This window comes from Baudoinia panamericana (assembly GCF_000338955.1).
Source record: "Baudoinia panamericana UAMH 10762 unplaced genomic scaffold BAUCOscaffold_10, whole genome shotgun sequence".
Lineage (NCBI taxonomy): Eukaryota > Fungi > Ascomycota > Dothideomycetes > Mycosphaerellales > Teratosphaeriaceae > Baudoinia > Baudoinia panamericana.
The window spans coordinates 118,200-135,494 of NW_006911266.1; the positions used below are offsets into that span (position 1 = coordinate 118,200).

Consider the following 17,295-nt stretch of genomic DNA (forward strand, 5'->3'; position numbering starts at 1 on the left):
TCCTCAAGCATTGTGAGTTGCAATCTTTGTCACTGGTCCTTCAAAGCGAAGAGACGGGCGTCATACGTAACATCACGGCAAGCTTCGGCAACATTACTCTGCAGTTGACCAACCAATGGTCATCATGCAGGTATCAACAGAAAGAATGAAGACATCACGCGTTGCCTGGAAGTCGTCTCGAAGATTCTAAGAATCAACGGACGCCTTCCCGGCATCGTCACCGGCTTCCGCGGCTAGAGCTGCAATGCCAGCAGCTATTTCCTCATTCGAAACGACCCCAGAGCCCACAACTTGGCTGAGCACAGAACCTTGGTCAGGTGGTGGAGGTTGGTCGAGTGGTAGAGCTTGGCTGGGTAACGGAACTTGGTCAGGTGGTGGAACTTGGTCAGGTGGTGGAGCTCGTAGAGGTGGCAGGGCTTGGACAGGTGGCGAAGCTCGTACAGGTGGCAGGGCTTGTACAGGTGGCGAAGCTTCGTCGGCAGTCAGAGGTTCGCGGCTTGATCGAGCTGGTCCATTTGCGATCATGTTCGAGCGCCAGTCATTGAAATCCATCCGGTCGAGCATGCTTCTTGGAGGGGCATACTCCGCAGCCGGGCCATCACGCCGCCCGCGACCTTGCGGCGCAGAGGCAGGAGCATGTCGCCTCTGGTCAAGCTGCGGCTGCCGCGGCGGCATCGATAGCATCGGCGGCAACGGCGGCACTGGCGACACCGGCGGTATCGGCGGGCCCGGCCAAGCATAAGCCTGGCGGTCATAAGGGTTGTTCCCGGCATATGCTGGTGGCTGGTATGCTGGCTGGTAATATGCTGGTTGATGATATGCTGGTTGCTGGTATGCCAGTTGCTGGTATGCCGGCCCGTAATATGGGTCATGGAACTGGTACGGGTACGGACCGACGTGCGACCGCGGGTACTCATATGGTCCGTGAGGGTCATGCGACGGCCGGTCGTCATAGTCACGCCGCCGTGCCTTCGCTGGTTTCTCGACCGAAGGACTTCTACTCCGGTTGGACCGCTTCAAGCTGTCGATTAGTTTCTGGTTCTCCCGCTCCACGCGAAGTCTCTCCTCTCGCTCCCAGCTCAACTGCTGCTCCAAGTCGTTCTGGGTAGCCTTGCGTTCGGCTTCTTTCTGGTTGCGCTTTCTCTCGCGCTGGAGCCTCGCTCTTCTGGTAGACTTGCTCACGTCCGGGACCGGGGCAAAGGGTGCTAACGGCCCCATGCCTTGCGCCATTATCGGATCTGTATTAGGATCAGGATCTGACTGTCAACGCACACTCGTATGGACTCACTCATCTGGTATCCAGGCATGTTGAACCCATGTGGCGGATGGTGCCCAAAGCGATACAGGTTCGTGGACTGGTTTCGCTGGTCTTGATCCGCTTCCTGGTCTTGCTGGTTCATCTGCGGGTTGCTGTCATTCTGCAAGTCCTGATACGCTTCAAGTGATCGCTGGTGATAGAAGGCCCGCATCATCGGTGCCGCTATCTTCTTGTCTCTCTGCAGGAATCCCACTGGATTCTTCACAATGGTGCAGTTCCTTTCATGTACTTCCAGGTTGTTCTGCCTGCAGTAATTCTGACAATTACTGCAGGGCCGTCCGGTATTGTCAACGTCACACTACGGCGCTGTCAGCATCTCTCGACAAGGGGACATGTCGGTGGTGGCGTACCCGTCTATCGCTATGCAAACACCTCAAGCAGGTGCCGGGAATGCCACTCATCGTGGCGGCTGTGGCACTCTTGACTGGTGATGTTGTTGTAGGACGACGAACGACACCAACGTCAAACTCTGCGTTGTATTGCTTTTGGCTTGGCGTGCGCCAAGATCTCGCGCGCCTTCCTCATTCAACAACCGACGTCACCCTCTGATCACGGAGCTGCGCGCGAATGACTCGCATGTGACGGACGTATGAGGAAGCGCTGGAACAGCCTGAGGAGCGTCACGCGGCTGCGAGATGCTTTGAGGATGAGGGAATCTGCAGACATGTCCATGGACGACTCAAGCAAGCCGTTGAATATACGAGCCAATTTGCTCTGGAGGCATCAAGTCATGTAAGCCTGAGCTGTGGCTTGCTCGCAAACATCCTTCTTTGTGAGCACTGAAGGTTAGCCTTGACCACGGTGAAGCGAGAGAAGGAGGAACGGTCCAGCGCATCGAGAGTCGGGCATGCGGTACCTTGGCTTGCTCCCACATTTAAAACTGAGTTGATCTGCATCTCTGTAGCCGATATGGGAGCGGACTATTGAGCGGGAATGCTCCGGCCGTCCCTTGAGCTTGATAATCGTGCCTCAAGCTCAAGCGATTCCGAGGCAAACGCCCCCTATTGCCATCACATCTCACAAACCCACTCCACATCCTCCACCCCCGGCCGCCTTCGCACCCTCACCTCCACATCCCTCGCCGGCCTCACAACGCCCGCAATGATCTTCGTAGCCTGAAATGGCGGCGGCACGTACTTCCCTCCATCCGCCGCCGTAATGTCGAACCCTGCCACAAACATCGCCACCACCGTGAGAATCTCCGTCTGCGCGAAATGTCGCCCGGGACAGATATTATTCCCGCCACCAAACGGGCGGAAAGCACCACCATGCACCTTCCCCTCTCCATCTCTATACGCGGCTGCGGGGTCGAGCGCTTTGCCCGTGTATTCGCCTGATGCATTATCGTTCTTGCCCTTTTCCAACGTTGGCAGAAAGCGTCTAGCGTCAAATCTTTGCGGATCTGTGCCGAAGATGTCAGGCTCAAAGTGCATAACGTTTGCCCCAACCATGACGAGATTCCCTTTCTTCAACAGATAGCTCTCCCCCTCGCTGGCGTTGGTGAGGGTAGTGTCTACCGTAACGTAGCGGTTTATGTTCATCGTCGCGCAGATGCGGAGAGTCTCCCGCATCGCGCTGTTGAGGAGGGGACATTGCGTCTTGAGCTTCGTGACGTTGACGATCCGCTTCGAGACGTCAGTGTTGGAGATGCAAGCCTCGATCTCTGCTCGGACGTCCGCGAGCAGCGTGGTATCGGCGAAGAGGTAGCTCAACAGCCAGAACGTCACGGGCACGGTATTGATAAGCACGGCGAACATCATGCTCGTCTCCCCGTACCCGACCATACGCGTTGAAATGCCGTGTTTGTAGTTGACCTCAGCGCGAACACTGATGATGCGCGAGGCATGCTTGTACCCGTCGTTCTCCGCGAACTTGACAAAAGCGTCGAACATCCGCTGTCGGGCCTGGTAGCCTTTCCGTAGCGTGAGCGAAGGGAATGGCAGGAAGAACTTGTCAATGTTGTCGTCGAAGACCCAGACATCGTCTTCAAGTCCGGGGTTGAGAGCGAGGGGGTTCTGAGGTCCGTAGAGGGAGTCTGTGGAGGCGATGGAGAAGTGGTGGCGCAGCCAGTACCAGAGCGAGATTGTTTCCGTCTTGCCGTGAGTTGCGAGGGGATTGATGTGAGGGGCCCAGCATTTGAGGAAGTTGGCGTTCATCTCGTCGATGGATTGGACGAAAGAGGTGAACATTAGGTCGTGCATTTCGAGCAGTATGCCCTCGCGAGTTCCGTCTTCGCCGTTCGGGTTGCGGGAGATGGTGTTCATAGAAGCTTCGTCCATGTCGAACACCATCTTCATGGCTTGGACAATGAGGGTGTTGAAGCTGAGGGTTTTGAAGTTTTTATGCATGGCTTGGGCCCATGCTGGGGTTGCCAGGACATAAATGCGAGAGGAGAAGACTGGGATGGCGAAGATCCCATGATGGTAGCGTTGGTAGAGACGGGGAAAGTAGTCGCCGCCTTCGCGCAGGAAGGTGAGCAGGTGGCCTATGTATGGGACGGGATGGGGAATGAATGGTGGCTCGCGAGGGTCTCTTTGAGGGGCGAGGAGGCGTGAAGCTAGCAAGGCCGCAACGACGAGAACCGGTATCGCAAGCAGGATTGGAGTCGTGAAGGATATCTCGGCTCTCGAAGGGTCGAGGTCCATCTTCTATAGCTGTCGTTGGGGCGGTAGCTGTTTTACAGTGCGATGAGATTGGGGAGACCGCAGAGGTGCGGAGGAAGAGAAAGGAGACGATCACTTGCTTTATATAATCGTGCCATACAGCTGAAGAAGTCCCAATCCTGACAATCCCTCCACGGAGCTTACTGCATGAGGTACTGTGACCCTCTCAGTGCGCTATGCTGCAAGCGATTCTGCAGGAACACGTTTTGACGAGCCAATGGCATGACCGCCTTCCCAAGCTCGCATCCGCATCGCGTTATGCAGCGCCTCCTCTTCAACTATTCCCACTGCGGTATACGGAGCATCCACCAGGATAGCGGCCCAAGCTTCCTCTCTGTCGTGCCTTAGGCAGAAGCAGCCTTCGCGTTCTCCAGACGCCTGACGGAGCTCTACTTAGAGGTCTCGTGCTTCAGCGTTGCCGATACACAACACACCCTCCCACCCACCATAGCCTGCATCTAAACGTACACCCCTATCTGCGCCGCTCTTGGCACTCTCAAGCAAACCACATCTGCAACCACCCGGAGCCAACGAGCTCCCACCACCACCACCACCACCATGGCCTCCGGCTATGACAGGTAAGAACCCACACCCTGTACCGTTACGCCTCATACGATTCGACTAACAATGCCCCCCAGAGCCCTCTCCGTCTTCTCCCCCGACGGCCACGTCTTCCAAGTCGAATATGCCCTCGAAGCAGTCAAACGCGGCACCTGCGCCGTCGCAGTCAAAGGCTCCGAAATCGTAGTGCTCGGCTGCGAAAAGCGCTCCGCAATGAAACTCCAAGACACGCGCATCACGCCGTCAAAGATTAGCATGGTCGACCATCACGTGTGTCTCGCTTTTGCCGGGTTGAACGCAGACGCGAGGATATTGGTGGACAGGGCGAGATTAGAGGCGCAGAGTCATAGACTTACGGTTGAGGATCCAGTGACGGTGGAGTATATCACCAAATACGTGGCCGGAGTGCAGCAACGGTATACGCAATCGGGTGGTGTCAGGCCATTCGGTATCAGCACGTTGATCGTTGGTTTCGATCCTGAAAGTAAGGAGGCAAGACTATACCAAACCGAGCCTTCCGGAATCTACTCAGCATGGTACGTACATCCACCACCCACTCCCTCCCCTCACATCCACTAACACTACTTCTACACAGGAAAGCAAACGCCATCGGCCGCTCCAGCAAAACCGTCCGCGAATTCCTCGAACGCAACCACAAACCCGCCATGCCGCGCACGGAAACCATCGACCTGACGATTAAATCCCTCCTCGAAGTCGTGCAGACGGGGGCGAAGAACATCGAGATTGCCATCATGGCTCCGGGGAAGGAAGTGGAGATGCTTCCGTCCGAGGAGATTGAGAAGGTGGTGGAGCGGATTAATCGGGAGAAGGATAATGATGCTGCCGGGAGGAGAGGCGGGGCGGCGACTGGTGGGGCGAGTGCGCAGGGGCCGGAGCAGGTATTGACGAGTCGGCCGGCGGGGGAGGGGGCGGTGGAGTAGGAGTAAAGTGATGATGGAAGCATCGATGAAGTAGAGCGGTGATATACGCATCGACTGAATACTACTTCAAGGCAGTTGGGGCCATAGCGAGGCGTTTCGTGAAAGGACGACAATTGTAGATCAGCCTTGTAACAATATTCACGATCCAACGATTCAGTCAGTCAGTCACTACGTCTTTACCATATTATGCCACACGCCACATTCTACACACCCCGTTCCGAACTGCGCAGGTGATTCACTTCCTCAACTACGCACGGCGTTGAGGTGTGAGTATGCCTACCTACGAGCAGCAGCAGCAGTAGTAGTAGTAGTAGTAGTAGTAGTAGTGGTGGTGGTGCTAGTTCTGTCCAAGACGCAGCCGTCCATCCACAACGTTCGCCTTCATCTTCGCCATTGACGGGCCAATACCATATCCGAACCCAGGCGCTGCTACCTGGCATACCCACCCCCATAACTCCCCAGACTCAAACTCGACCGACTCGCGCCCGCCTCCACGGGCACATGCGTATTCGAACTCGTCCTCATAGAGCTCGCGGCGACCCATCTGCAGACGAGACAGCAAAAGTCAGCACACAGCATACAGCATCAACAGGCCGATGTCTTAGCGGACATGCCACGCCGCTTTCCAAGCCGCAAGAACATCACGAGACGGAACGTACATCCTAACCCGGCGATCATCGCCCGCACTCGCAATCACGCCCCTCCCCTCAGGCGTCTGCAGCCAGGCGACGGCATTAACCGTCATCCCATTCCCACTCCCACCTCCACCACTCACCCCACCACCACCCGCCGCACCGTGCCCGTCCAATCTTGCAACAAGCGCCCCCGTCTGCCGCCTCCAAACATAAACCTTCCCGTCCTCACTCCCACTCACCACGAAATTCTCCCCTGCGCCACCAAACGCACTCCGGACCACCCAATCCCGTTGCACAGCACCCACATACTTCATCAAGACCTCTCCCGTCGCGGCATCGAGAGCCCACACGCGGCCGCCGCTCATACTAACCAATACCTCTCCTCCATCCGCCGAGAAGGAGATGGAAGTGATATCTACGCCGGCCTCCATACTCCACTCTGCGAGTTTCCGTCTGTCAGGGGAGGTGAGGTCGTACAGCAGGATCTTAGAACCCAGCGTTGAGGCGACCATGCGTGTCCCGTCGGTGTTAACGGCGCAGTCCGTGATGCGGAAAGAAGGCGGGTTGTCCTTCAGACTCGCGTCCCACGGTGGGTCGCGCCAGGTATGTAGCTCATTATTCCTCACCACACTCCCACTTCCACCACCACTCAAGCCACTCGCGGAGTTACTTCGCAAACTGTACAGCCCCAACGGCCGTCGCGACCCCTGCGTCCCCACCACAAACGTCTGGCTATCCGGCAACCACGCCGCAGTAGTAACGGGATAATCAAAGTGATCCGCATACGCCACTCTCCTCCCATCCCGCAGACTCACGACGACAAACTCGTTGCTTTGAGCGCAGGAGATGAGGTACTCGGAGTTGGGGCTGAAGGCCACATACACGACACCTCTCGTATTGCTGTTACCGCTGGCACTGCCGCTGCTGTTCTCAGGCCCGAGGTTGCTGCGGTCGTGCTCGCGGAATTCGTGCTGCAGCCGCCAATCGTGGGTGGAGTAGACACATACCAACCCGTCTTTGCCTGCGGTGGCGAGTAATGTGCCGTCGGGGGAGAAGGCGAGGTGCCAGACTTCGTCGGTATGGTTTCGCAGATCCATCAGTGGGTGGAGCGGGAAGTCATCAGCGGAGCATTCGTGGTCGGTATACAAACTCGGTTGTTGCGATGTATTGTGATACCGACATTGCAGTATTTGCTCCTGCTGGACGTGCGTAAGTAGAGTGGCGAGACGGTGTTCCGGTATCATGACCGACGGGGCGATGGATTTCGAAAGGGTGGAGAGGAGGTTGTTGCGGCTGCCACCTTGTGCACCATCCCATTCTGCTTGCGTGCGCAGGTCATCTGCCGAATGGCACATCATTAGACTTGAAAGGGCATGGAGGCGGTTGATGTCGCGTTTGAGCGGGGTGAGTTCGTTGCGGAGGACGGTTAGGGCGCTGGTTAGGTCTCGCTTTTCCAGCAGTTCCAGATACTTCTGCTGCCGGAGTTGGAACTTCAGCATCGTCGTATCGGCACCTTCGGCTAGCGGTAAGCCATGTCTTGACCATCCATTCTGGCTGCCAAGTGACGTCCTACTCTTTCTCCACGGCGCGGACGTAGCATGACCATTCCCCAGCATCACTCCGCCATCTGCCTCCGCCGGCGCTTCTACTCCAAACAGCAACGCCTCTGCCTCCTCCCAGTCGCCATCTTGCACGGCACTTCTAAATGCTGCTACACTCGGTATCTCCAGCTCATACCCACTCTCCGTACTCAACTGCTTCGCGGCACCTTGATACCCCAAATCCGACAGACTCTGCAGCAGTATCCTCGTCACCTCTTCTCTATCGTGGCCGTAGAACGGCGTATCATCATGCACTACTGCTACCGCCGTCTGCTCGGCATGGTGGCCATTCGTATGAAACCCATTCGTCTCGCCGCTCTTGGCGGATCCGTTGGTATGCGGCGAGGACCCGTTCTGGGATGACGATCCGTTGGTAGAAGGATGTGTTCTTTGTTCCTGAGTGGAGTCAAGCCGCATGCTCGGCTCTGCTGGATGGTCTGAAGACAGATTCGCTCCGGCTGCTCGGCGCCGCTTCGGCTTTCGCTGCTTCGAGGCTGTGCCTGGCGTCTCACGTGCCTCTGATGCGCGCCGACGACGCTTCCTGGGCCGCTCCGAGTCGTCCTGATGAGCCTCGGCTGTGGTGGGTGTGGTGGAAGGTGGATTGTGGGGTAGTTGTGGGGCAGTAGATTCTGGTGCTGGAAGAAGGGTGGCGGTGGTGGTGGTGGATGAGGATGCGGTTGGGCCGGCGGTAGTGATAGGGGAGGGTTGTGTGTGGTTGTTGTTGTTATCCAGCTCGGGAGCCGTGACAGCCGGTGGTTTGTTGGGAGAAATGGTAGCAAATGTCGCCTGGCCCGCACCAGGCCTACGACATCTGCCGTCGGCGGCAACCGCCTTGGCTGTGTGTGATTGCTGGTGGTTGTAGGTTTGTGTTGGAAGTCGATGGGTAGATGCTGCTACCGTGATGGTTCTGGGCGAGTTCACGTGCAGCAGTGCGGACTTCCCTCTGCCGGGAAATAGGCAGATGGTGGGTAGGTGCAGCTTAGGTTGGCTTTGACCAGCTTCGCTTGCACGGCTAGTAGTTGGTGCTTATCCGCTTGATTGGTCCGTCTTGTGATCGGTGTTGTGATCCTATACTTTTCTGTCACTATGATAAGCGTTCAAAGCGTCAGTAATGTGAGTAGTAGACGACAAGACAGGTCACACGGCCGAGGAGCAGCAGCAGCAGCAGCAGCAGCACGACACCGGGTCCACGACGGCGTCAGAAGCTCCGACACGACTGACACGCTGGCTGACCCACCAACACGGGCGCTTATCCTAGTGCGTGGTGGAGGTCCTGGTTGTGCCTCGCTTATTACAGCTGTCTGCTTCCAGATCTGGCTCGACTTGGATGGGTAAATGTCCGTAGCTCCTGGTCCAGCTTCTCTCTTATGGTGTCAAATGTTGCGTAGATGTCGAACGACCGATGCAACATGAAGCAGCAGAGACGCACATGCACGCATGAGCAAAGCATCAGCCACGAACGGGAATCGGTGAGCCACACCCGATAGGGCGGGGTTATCGTTGCGATAACGATAGCGTCGATACCAGAACATGTTAGAGTTCTTCGCTATATGTAATGGCGTTTCACTTCAACAGCTGGTGCTGAAAGGGAATACAGCATCTCTGGACACATGAACGCGGTCAAGATACGCGATGCAGCGCCCCATGAGCCGCCCACTTGACGAATGGTATGGTGATTGAAGTGTCGTTCATCCACTGTATTAGAGCCGCCCGCACAAGGCAGACTGACCGAATAGTACATATCCACTCAGTTGTAAGGCGTCACGCTCTCTCTCTCTCTCGCAGCGGTCGCTCTAGCCCCGTTCAGCTCTGCTAACTGATGCCCCCGTACCCGCGTCCAGCTTGATGTCATACCTCGTCGAGTGCTCGAACAGTAGATACACCACATCACCGTAGTAAGCCACACACGCATCCAACACTTAGCAAACCGGTGTTCACCGGTACTCGCTTGCAAATCACACGCATCCAACACTTAGCAAACGGGTATTCGCCCGTACTCGCATGCAATCACACGCATCCGCTCGATCATCAATAGCATGCATTTGCTAGTCCACCGCCGGATCTGTTTCGCCGGCTCAACCATCAACCGGCGCAGAAGCAGAGGTAGGATACTGCTCCTGGTTCTGCCCACCCATCCGCAACGCCTCCAGCTCCCGCGCAGCCGCAGCAGCCTGATCCCGCAACATCGCACCCATATCCTCTACCACCGGCGGCTCATCGCCCATCCGCCGATCCTCCTCTTGTCTGCCCGGCGCAGGAACACTCGCATCTTGTACCGACCCCACAGCAGCCTCTCTAGCATCCCCCGCCCCATCAAACCCAGCCATCCCAATCCCATCATGATCATGCACGAGATCCGCAAACACATGGTCGATATTACCGACGCTCTGCTGACTGCCTCCAAAACCTGGGCTGTTCATCCCACCAGCCGTGACAGTATGTCCTACACTGCCATCATGGCCCGCGCTACCGAAATACGGACTCGGATTGTGATCGGCAGCCGGACTGTCGAACGAAAACCCACCAGCGCCGTCGAAGGTATGATGATGATCAAACGCCGAAACATCCGGGCTCGTGCGCGCCGGGGCAAAAGACGCAGGCGACATATTCGCCGGCGAGCCCATCCGATTCGCCCGCGCCATCCCCATCTCGTGCGCATGGCCGTGCGTAGGCGTGGCAGCAGCGAACAACGACGCACCACCCACAAACGTACTACCCGTCGGCGTCGCGGTTGGCGTGGGCCGACTCAACGAAATTGAATTCGACCCGGACTTCCTGTGCGAAGCAGTAGCATAGTCGAACGCAGGTGTCGCCGCGATGGCGGATGGGGTCAAGGATGCTATCCTCTTCCGCATCGCCTCCGGGTCGAGATGGCGCGACGAGGGGTCCTGCATCAGCACAGTTTTGATCTTGATCAGTTTCTCGCTGTTCATGTGGGGTTCGGCGTTGAGCATTTGACTGACGACGGGCGCGCTGGCGTATTGGCCTAGGACTTGGATGGAGAGTGGGGTGAGGAAGGGTTTGTGGCCTTTCTCTGTAGTAGTCGTCATAGTGTCTGGGGCGAGACCGGAGGATGAGCCGGGGAGGGATGGTGGCTGGCTGCCCATTGGTGACATTGAGGCGCCCGTGGCTGGCTGCAAGGGTTGAGTCTTCATCATGCCCTCCGAAACTTTGCGCTTGGCGACGTGCGGCTTGATCCTGTACTGCTGCGGAAGCTCGTCCGGGTTCGTGATGCCAAGTTGAGCCATGAGCTTCTGCTGCTTTGTCGGACGCGGCTTGCGTGTAGAGCCCGAAATCTGAATCGTCGGCGGCGGCTCCGGCGCAACAGGCGCCCACTTGTGCAACTCCTGCCTCAGATAATTCGTCTCATGCGCGAGCAAGATATCCGCGCCCTCGATCTTCCTCAACTGAAAGCGCAGCGTGCCAACCTCTTCCGGAGTAGTCTGGTTCTCGGGATTAATGAACGGCCGCATGAACTCGCGGAAGTTAGCACCATAATCCACAATACTCCCGAGCGTGCCCTCCTCTTCGGGCTGAAACGGCAGCGTCTCTAGCTTGTCCTGCCACGCCTGCAAGTCCTCCAGCTTCGGCCTCGCGGCGTCGCGTGGAATCTTCACACGCCAGTCACAGATCGGGCAGGTGTACTTATCATCCTCCTTCACCTTGCCGCGTGCGATCTTCAGGCACTTGCCGTGGTACCACTCATGGCAGATCTCGCATTCGATCATCATGCCCGCCTCGGGGCGACGGCAGATGCAGAAGACATCTCTGCTAGAGTTGCTTCCGTCCGTCATCGGTGGCGCTGCGTCCTCGTTGGGTGTGTGTTCGCGTGAAGACGGCTCGACGGGCAGGCGAGGGGTGTCGCGCAGGTCAAAGCATGCTTCGTTGCGGTTGTTGACGATCATCATATGCTGGTGCAGAATGTGGAGTGGCGCGTTCGCCTTGCCAAAAAGCTTCTTGCCCTCGCGCATCCAGTCTTCGTGCTGCTTTTGTAGCTTCTCCAGCTCGATTGTCCCGTTTGGCTTGCTCTGCAGCTCTTCTAGCGCTTCGATGACGGCGCGCATCTCCCTGTACATAGGTCGCTTGCGGAAGTCAGGATCCTTCGCTTGCTCGATGAGCGCGGCAATCTTCTCTTGCAACTCACGCTGCTTGCGGAGGATTTCGTCAACTTTGCCCAATATCTCGGGGGAGACAGGCAAGGTGATGGCTTGAGCGGCCAAGGAGTCAAGCTGCTGGAAGTGCACGGGCTCGACGGCCATCAACTCTTTAGCCTTCTGCTCCCACAAGTCACCCTGCGCCTTGTGCTCACGGAAGAACAGCATGTCGGGGTTGCTGTCCGGCACGCCAATCTCCACGCCTTCCGCGATGAACTTCTCGATATCTTTCAAGGTCTGGTCTTGGCGACGCGTCTCCATATTCGGCCGCTTGACCTTGGCAAGATCATCCCATCGCAGCCGCTTCACGACGCGCTCCAAGTCGTCAATCTCGGGGATGTCGACATGAAACTCCTTGCCGCGCTCCATCAGCTCCTCAAAGTCGGCCGTGACGTGCGCGCGAATATTGCCGAGTGCAGTCTTCGCGTTGTTTTGGAACTCCTTGATGGCTTCGTCGCGTTCCCGCAGTGTGTTGATTTCCGGACAGTCAAAGCAAATGTCGTCCGCCTTTTCCAGCAGCTTAGTAATGTTCTCCACCTTTCGAAGCTCCTTGTCGCGTTCTTCCAGTTCCGCTTGCTTCGCCGTCCCCTTGCGCCAAGCCTTTTCGTTCTTCCGCCGGTTTTGCTGCTTCCGCGTGATGTAATTCGTCGCTTCCTCAACCCACTCGTTACACCGCTCCACGAACCTTCTCAGATCGGGAAGCTGCGGTAGGTCGTACTGAATTTTCTCTCCTTCCGCCAGAATCGTTCGCAGATGTTTCAGTGATGGTCGCGGATTGTCGTCCAGTTCGGCGTCGACCTTTGCCGTCCAAGTTTCGGGAATGTTCGCCTTGTCCACCACCTTCTTCACCAGCGCATTCAGCGCGTCATCCGTTATGCGATATTCGAGCACATGCGTTCCATCCAACCCTTGATACCGCTCAAACTCCAGTGCATCGCAGCATTCATAGCTTCCAGCGTGAAGTAAGCACAACACCTTATTCGTCTTCTTGCATCTGCAGCGCGATAAGTAGCAGTACGCTTTGCAGAACTGGCATATCAGCTCCTCCTCTTCCGCTGGTCCGTCAAACACCACCGGAGCTTCCTTATACCTTGGTCCGATATATGTATCCATCGCCTCCGATCCTGCACTCGTATCGGGTGTATCGAGGAAGTGCTTGCGCGCGAATACCTCATCATCGCGCATGCGCTCCAACGCTGGGCCCAACCACTTCGCAGTCTTAATGGTCAGATCGCGGGAGGCGGCAGTAAGCAGCAGCTCATCGTGCGAGAAGCATGGCTGCTTGCGATAACCACGTAATCGCTTCACCCCTTCCTCGCCAAATGGCTCCCAATCATATGGAGCGAAGTTGACAGCCTCGTTGAAGTTGAACCCATGATTAAATCCCGCATGGTACGCTCGCGGGTAGGTGATGACGAATTGGCCCGGTCGCTGATCAAGCACGTACACCTTCACACCCGCCTTGCGCAATTTCTCTGGCCGCGCAAGGGTCACCAGCTGGAAGAGTAAATCGGGCTGCGTTTCGAACAGCTCTGGCACCTCCTCCTTCATTGCTTCCTCAAACTTGTACGAATCTTCACCGGGAACGCCATACCACGTTTTCGTTTCTCCAAAGTGCTGGTAGTTGGCCGAATACGCAAAGTGGTCCTCATTGTGCCAGCAGAACGTCGAGAAGCACATGCCAACGTACAGCCAGGGTATGGTCATGCCGGAGACGTCAGACTTGACGTGCCGAAAGAGTGACTCCTTGTCCAAAGGTAGGATGTTGAGATTCCACGGGTCAGTCGAGTACGAATTTCGCGGCTGCTTCTCAATGGTAGGAAAGCCGCTGCCGTGCGTCGTGCAGTGAATATCAGCGCCGTATTCGACTTCAGTCGAGTCCGACAGTTCATCAACTAGCCTCCAGAACTCCCTTTCCACATCCTCCTCTGTCAATTCTTGCTTAGTCTCGCTGAACGGGCTGAACTGGCGCGGCACGCTCTCGAAATGCAGCTTTTTGAACGCACTAGCCTTCTTCTGGAAGCCAGACAACGAGTAGACGTCTCCCTCTTCGAACCCGTACTCGCCAGAACCCACCAAGCATCGCGGACAATGCCACTCAAAGTCCGGCTTCTGCTTTAACGGTGGCTCCAGGCAGTAGCGGTGATAGATGCAGTCGCAACTGTCACACTTTACGGTCTTGCTTAGGTCATCATTGCGTAGACACTCCTCGCAAGCCTCGCCGGGCTTCATGTTGGCACGCTCCTTTTGAGCCTGCGCACGCGCGGCGCCCATGCGAGAGTGATGCATATTGCTGCCAGTGACAGTCGGAACATCCTTACGCAGTCGCTTGCTGCGCTGATTGATCAGGTCGATCTCGTCGAGCGTCAGTATAGAGTCGCTGTGCTGTCGCTTGAGCGAGGGGACACCGTTCGGATGAGGTGCGATGACAGGATGCCCATTGCTGACGGGGGGCGTTTGTGGAGTTGCACTGCTCGAATGAGCAAACCCATTGATGCTGTTGACGGAGGTGAACGAAGGTGTCTGTGTGGGTGCATTGACAGCGGTGAAGCCACCACCAGGGTTAACCGGCGTGAAACCACCAGTGGTTGGGGCCGGCGGTAACGGTGGTGGGGGCTGCGAGCTTTCATGCGACCGAGGAATCTGTGCCGGGCTGCCGTCTCCGCTCATGCTCGCGTGCAACGCCACATGTGCTTGGTATGTCGGTGATGTTTCGTACATGCCAGACGGCGTGGCTGACTGTGCCTTCTTTGCCGGAGACGGTCCTGGTGACGGCGTGTACGGTCCACCGTTCATGAATTCCAGTTGTTGCTGCACGCCGGGCTTGGCGATGCGCAGATATTCCTCGTATGGTAGCAGCCACTTCTGGTAGGAGTTCTTGAGTGATGTCGAGAGCGATGACATGATCTTGCCGCTGTATCCCAGATCTCTACCAACTTCGGCCCATCTCTTGCCCTTGCACACCTGCTCGAAGCCGCCCTTGCGCTCCACGGTCTTCTTGAGGCGATACAAATCAAGTGGTCGCTTGTCGACGCTCGGGAAGCGGTTGAGGTTGTGTCCGTTCTGCTTGTGGAACTTGGCGAGTTGATCGAGATAGTCGTTGTTAACCCGATTACCACCTTCGACCGAGTTCAGCTCTTGACGTCGGGTGCGGAAGTGGAAGCGCTATTTCAACCTCACGTTAGCACAACCCTCCCATATCGAACACTTGTCGACCAAATCAAGCGATCATGATCTTACCTCGGTGTTGATAGCGAATGGTGGGTTCCAGCTCTCCGGTGGAACAATCTTCACAATTCCATACTTGCTGCCCTCCGGAGCGATCTTGCGCATGTACTCCATCGGATCACGAAACTCCTCCTCAGTAGGATAATATGTAGGTGCTTCGGGAATACCAAATAAGCGCTCCTTTTTCGGTCTCTCTGGTGGCATATTCGGCTGCCCTTTGCGCTCAACGGTGGAGAGGTCCAGAGGCTCCGCTCGACGTGCGCTAAGCGGGATGGCGTGGTTATTGCCAGAAGGTGGCCCGTTAAGCGTTCCAGGTGCAGTCAGAACAGCTGCTTTTGCCTTTGCAGCAGAAGTGCCCGGCGATGGCACAGCTTCAAGGCCTGGTATCACGGGCACCGGCGTCTGAGAACTGCTCGCCATGACGGTCGGCACTCCGATGATTGGAGGTACGACCATCAGGTCAGTGTGGGCACTCGGCCCGGTCTAACAAGCTGCACAAGTTGATGTGGTGTGCTGTCGCGACTGTGACTCTGACAAGGGCCGGAGCATACAGCATCAATCCGCAGAGCGTCGGGTCAAATGCGCAATATGCGGCCAGCGAACATATCATCGGAACACAGCCAGATGCCAGTACACTCGCAGCAATAGTTCCACAGAAAACCAGTAGCACCCGGTGCGCCGAGGGATGGATGGAATTTCGTACCGGACAGATGAAGCGAGGAGTTTGAAAGTGGGCAACGAGCGAGGATGCGAGGGTCAAGAAGATGCGGGCATGTGTCTAAGTGGCCCTAGTCCGCTTTGGGAGTCATGCACAGAGTTTCCGCATATGAGCCCGACATGCTTCACAACCTTGCGTTACATTACCGCGCTCAGCTTCAACATTTCGAGGCAAAAAGCGGGAGAACGTCATTGCAGGCAGCTTATGCACATATCTCTGCATCGGAAGAATGTGCGGTGTTATATCTAGGCGGAGGCAATATCCAGCGTTCGATGTCAAATCGCACCAAGAATTGCCGGGTCGCATGCGCCGTGCTCCGGCCTGCGTATGAAGTGAGAAACGGCCAATCAGCGCAACGCCGCGGATCTTTGACCGAACGTCGCGCCTCTACAACCCACGTTCTATCAATGTTGATATTGCGACTCAGCACGGATTTCAGTCAATGTCGTAGGTTAGTTTTGCCATGGACAAAGTGATCCCAGCATACTACGCGTGCTACCTTCTCCGCTCAACAGTACGCCACCAGAGTCTGTACGTCGGGAGCACGCCGAATCCTGTCAGGCGACTGAAACAACATAATGGCATTGCTCCTGGCGGTGCAGTTCGAACGTCACGCGACACATTGAGACCATGGGAGATGACATGCCTAGTCTCCGGCTTTCCGAGCAAGATTGCTGCGCTCCAATTTGAGTGCGTCAATATCAACACCACCACTGATCTCGCAGCTAACGCAGGCTTAAGATGGGCCTGGCAGAACCCCCAACTTACTCGCCACATCACTGCCGATACTCGATTGGCCCAAGCCAGGACTAACACACGGATCTCTCCTAAGACCGGAAAGGTGCGAAAGCGTCCAGGTAGGCCACGGCTTTCGCTTACGGACCGCCTAGCGAACCTGCACTTGTTGCTTCGAGCTCCTAGCTTCGAGCGATGGCCGCTCAAAGTGACCTTCTACGCCGAGGATGTCTTTCGCGTGTGGTCCAAGTGGACGAGCCAACATCTGGAAAGATTGAGGCCTGGCATCTCAGTTGCACTAGACGACTGTGCCCGGTCTCATTCAGATAACCATATCCTCAACCCTGACCGGCCAACCGGAATATCTGCCATTGACGTGACGTACCGAACTCTCAAGCCTCACGTCGACAAGTCAAGGCGACTCTTCGATAATGCCGAATGGGTCAATTGTGCTGTATGCGCTGAAGGTCTGCCAGCGAGCGGAGCCTCGACGCTGATCTGTCCAACCGAAGGATGCAACGCCATGTCGCATGTAGAATGCCTCTCAGCTAGATTCCTGGCTGTCGAACATGATCAAGATGCCATCGTCCCAATTAGTGGGAGCTGCCCAGGATGCGGAAGCCAGCTTCAGTGGGTAGACCTAGTCAAGGAGTTGAGTCTGCGGATGCGAGGTCCAAAACAGCTAGAGGCCTTGTTCAAGGCCCGTCGCAAGGCCAAGTCGATAGGTGCAGCTGATGATGC

General features: G+C 56.5%; 6 protein-coding genes across 6 annotated transcripts; 2 read left to right on the forward strand and 4 right to left on the reverse strand.

The window, feature by feature from the left end:
• Window positions 1–14: 14 nt before the first annotated feature.
• BAUCODRAFT_209990 (uncharacterized protein) lies at window positions 15–2,023 on the reverse strand. The gene is made up of 3 exons (XM_007680667.1): window positions 1,669–2,023; window positions 1,289–1,616; window positions 15–1,238 (listed from the first exon to the last, which is right to left on the reverse strand). Exons 1-3 carry the CDS (start codon window positions 1,717–1,719, stop codon window positions 187–189), a joined length of 1,431 nt encoding a protein of 476 aa, XP_007678857.1. The 5' UTR covers window positions 1,720–2,023; the 3' UTR covers window positions 15–186.
• BAUCODRAFT_210021 (uncharacterized protein) lies at window positions 1,933–4,199 on the reverse strand. The gene has a single exon (XM_007680668.1). It carries the CDS (start codon window positions 3,961–3,963, stop codon window positions 2,329–2,331), a length of 1,635 nt encoding a protein of 544 aa, XP_007678858.1. The 5' UTR covers window positions 3,964–4,199; the 3' UTR covers window positions 1,933–2,328.
• A 340-nt stretch (window positions 4,200–4,539) lies between these two features.
• On the forward strand, window positions 4,540–5,483 carry BAUCODRAFT_124528 (uncharacterized protein; the record flags this gene model as incomplete). Its single annotated transcript, XM_007680669.1, has 3 exons — window positions 4,540–4,559; window positions 4,620–5,078; window positions 5,138–5,483. The coding sequence occupies 3 exons, from the start codon at window positions 4,540–4,542 to the stop codon at window positions 5,481–5,483; spliced, it is 825 nt and encodes a 274-aa protein (XP_007678859.1).
• Window positions 5,484–5,820: 337 nt separating this feature from the next.
• BAUCODRAFT_26039 (uncharacterized protein) lies at window positions 5,821–9,251 on the reverse strand (the record flags this gene model as incomplete). Its single annotated transcript, XM_007680359.1, has 5 exons — window positions 5,821–6,027; window positions 6,065–6,104; window positions 6,143–8,662; window positions 8,863–9,081; window positions 9,181–9,251. 5 exons carry the CDS (start codon window positions 9,249–9,251, stop codon window positions 5,821–5,823), a joined length of 3,057 nt encoding a protein of 1,018 aa, XP_007678549.1.
• A 356-nt stretch (window positions 9,252–9,607) lies between these two features.
• BAUCODRAFT_567336 (uncharacterized protein) lies at window positions 9,608–15,521 on the reverse strand (the record flags this gene model as incomplete). Its single annotated transcript, XM_007680670.1, has 2 exons — window positions 9,608–15,038; window positions 15,114–15,521. The coding sequence occupies 2 exons, from the start codon at window positions 15,519–15,521 to the stop codon at window positions 9,795–9,797; spliced, it is 5,652 nt and encodes a 1,883-aa protein (XP_007678860.1). The 3' UTR covers window positions 9,608–9,794.
• Window positions 15,522–16,294: 773 nt separating this feature from the next.
• Window positions 16,295–17,272, forward strand: BAUCODRAFT_47071 (uncharacterized protein; the record flags this gene model as incomplete). The annotated part of the gene is made up of 2 exons (XM_007680530.1): window positions 16,295–16,509; window positions 16,561–17,272. Coding segments are annotated over 2 exons (927 nt in total), but the record flags the coding sequence as incomplete, so codon positions are not given.
• Window positions 17,273–17,295: the final 23 nt, after the last annotated feature.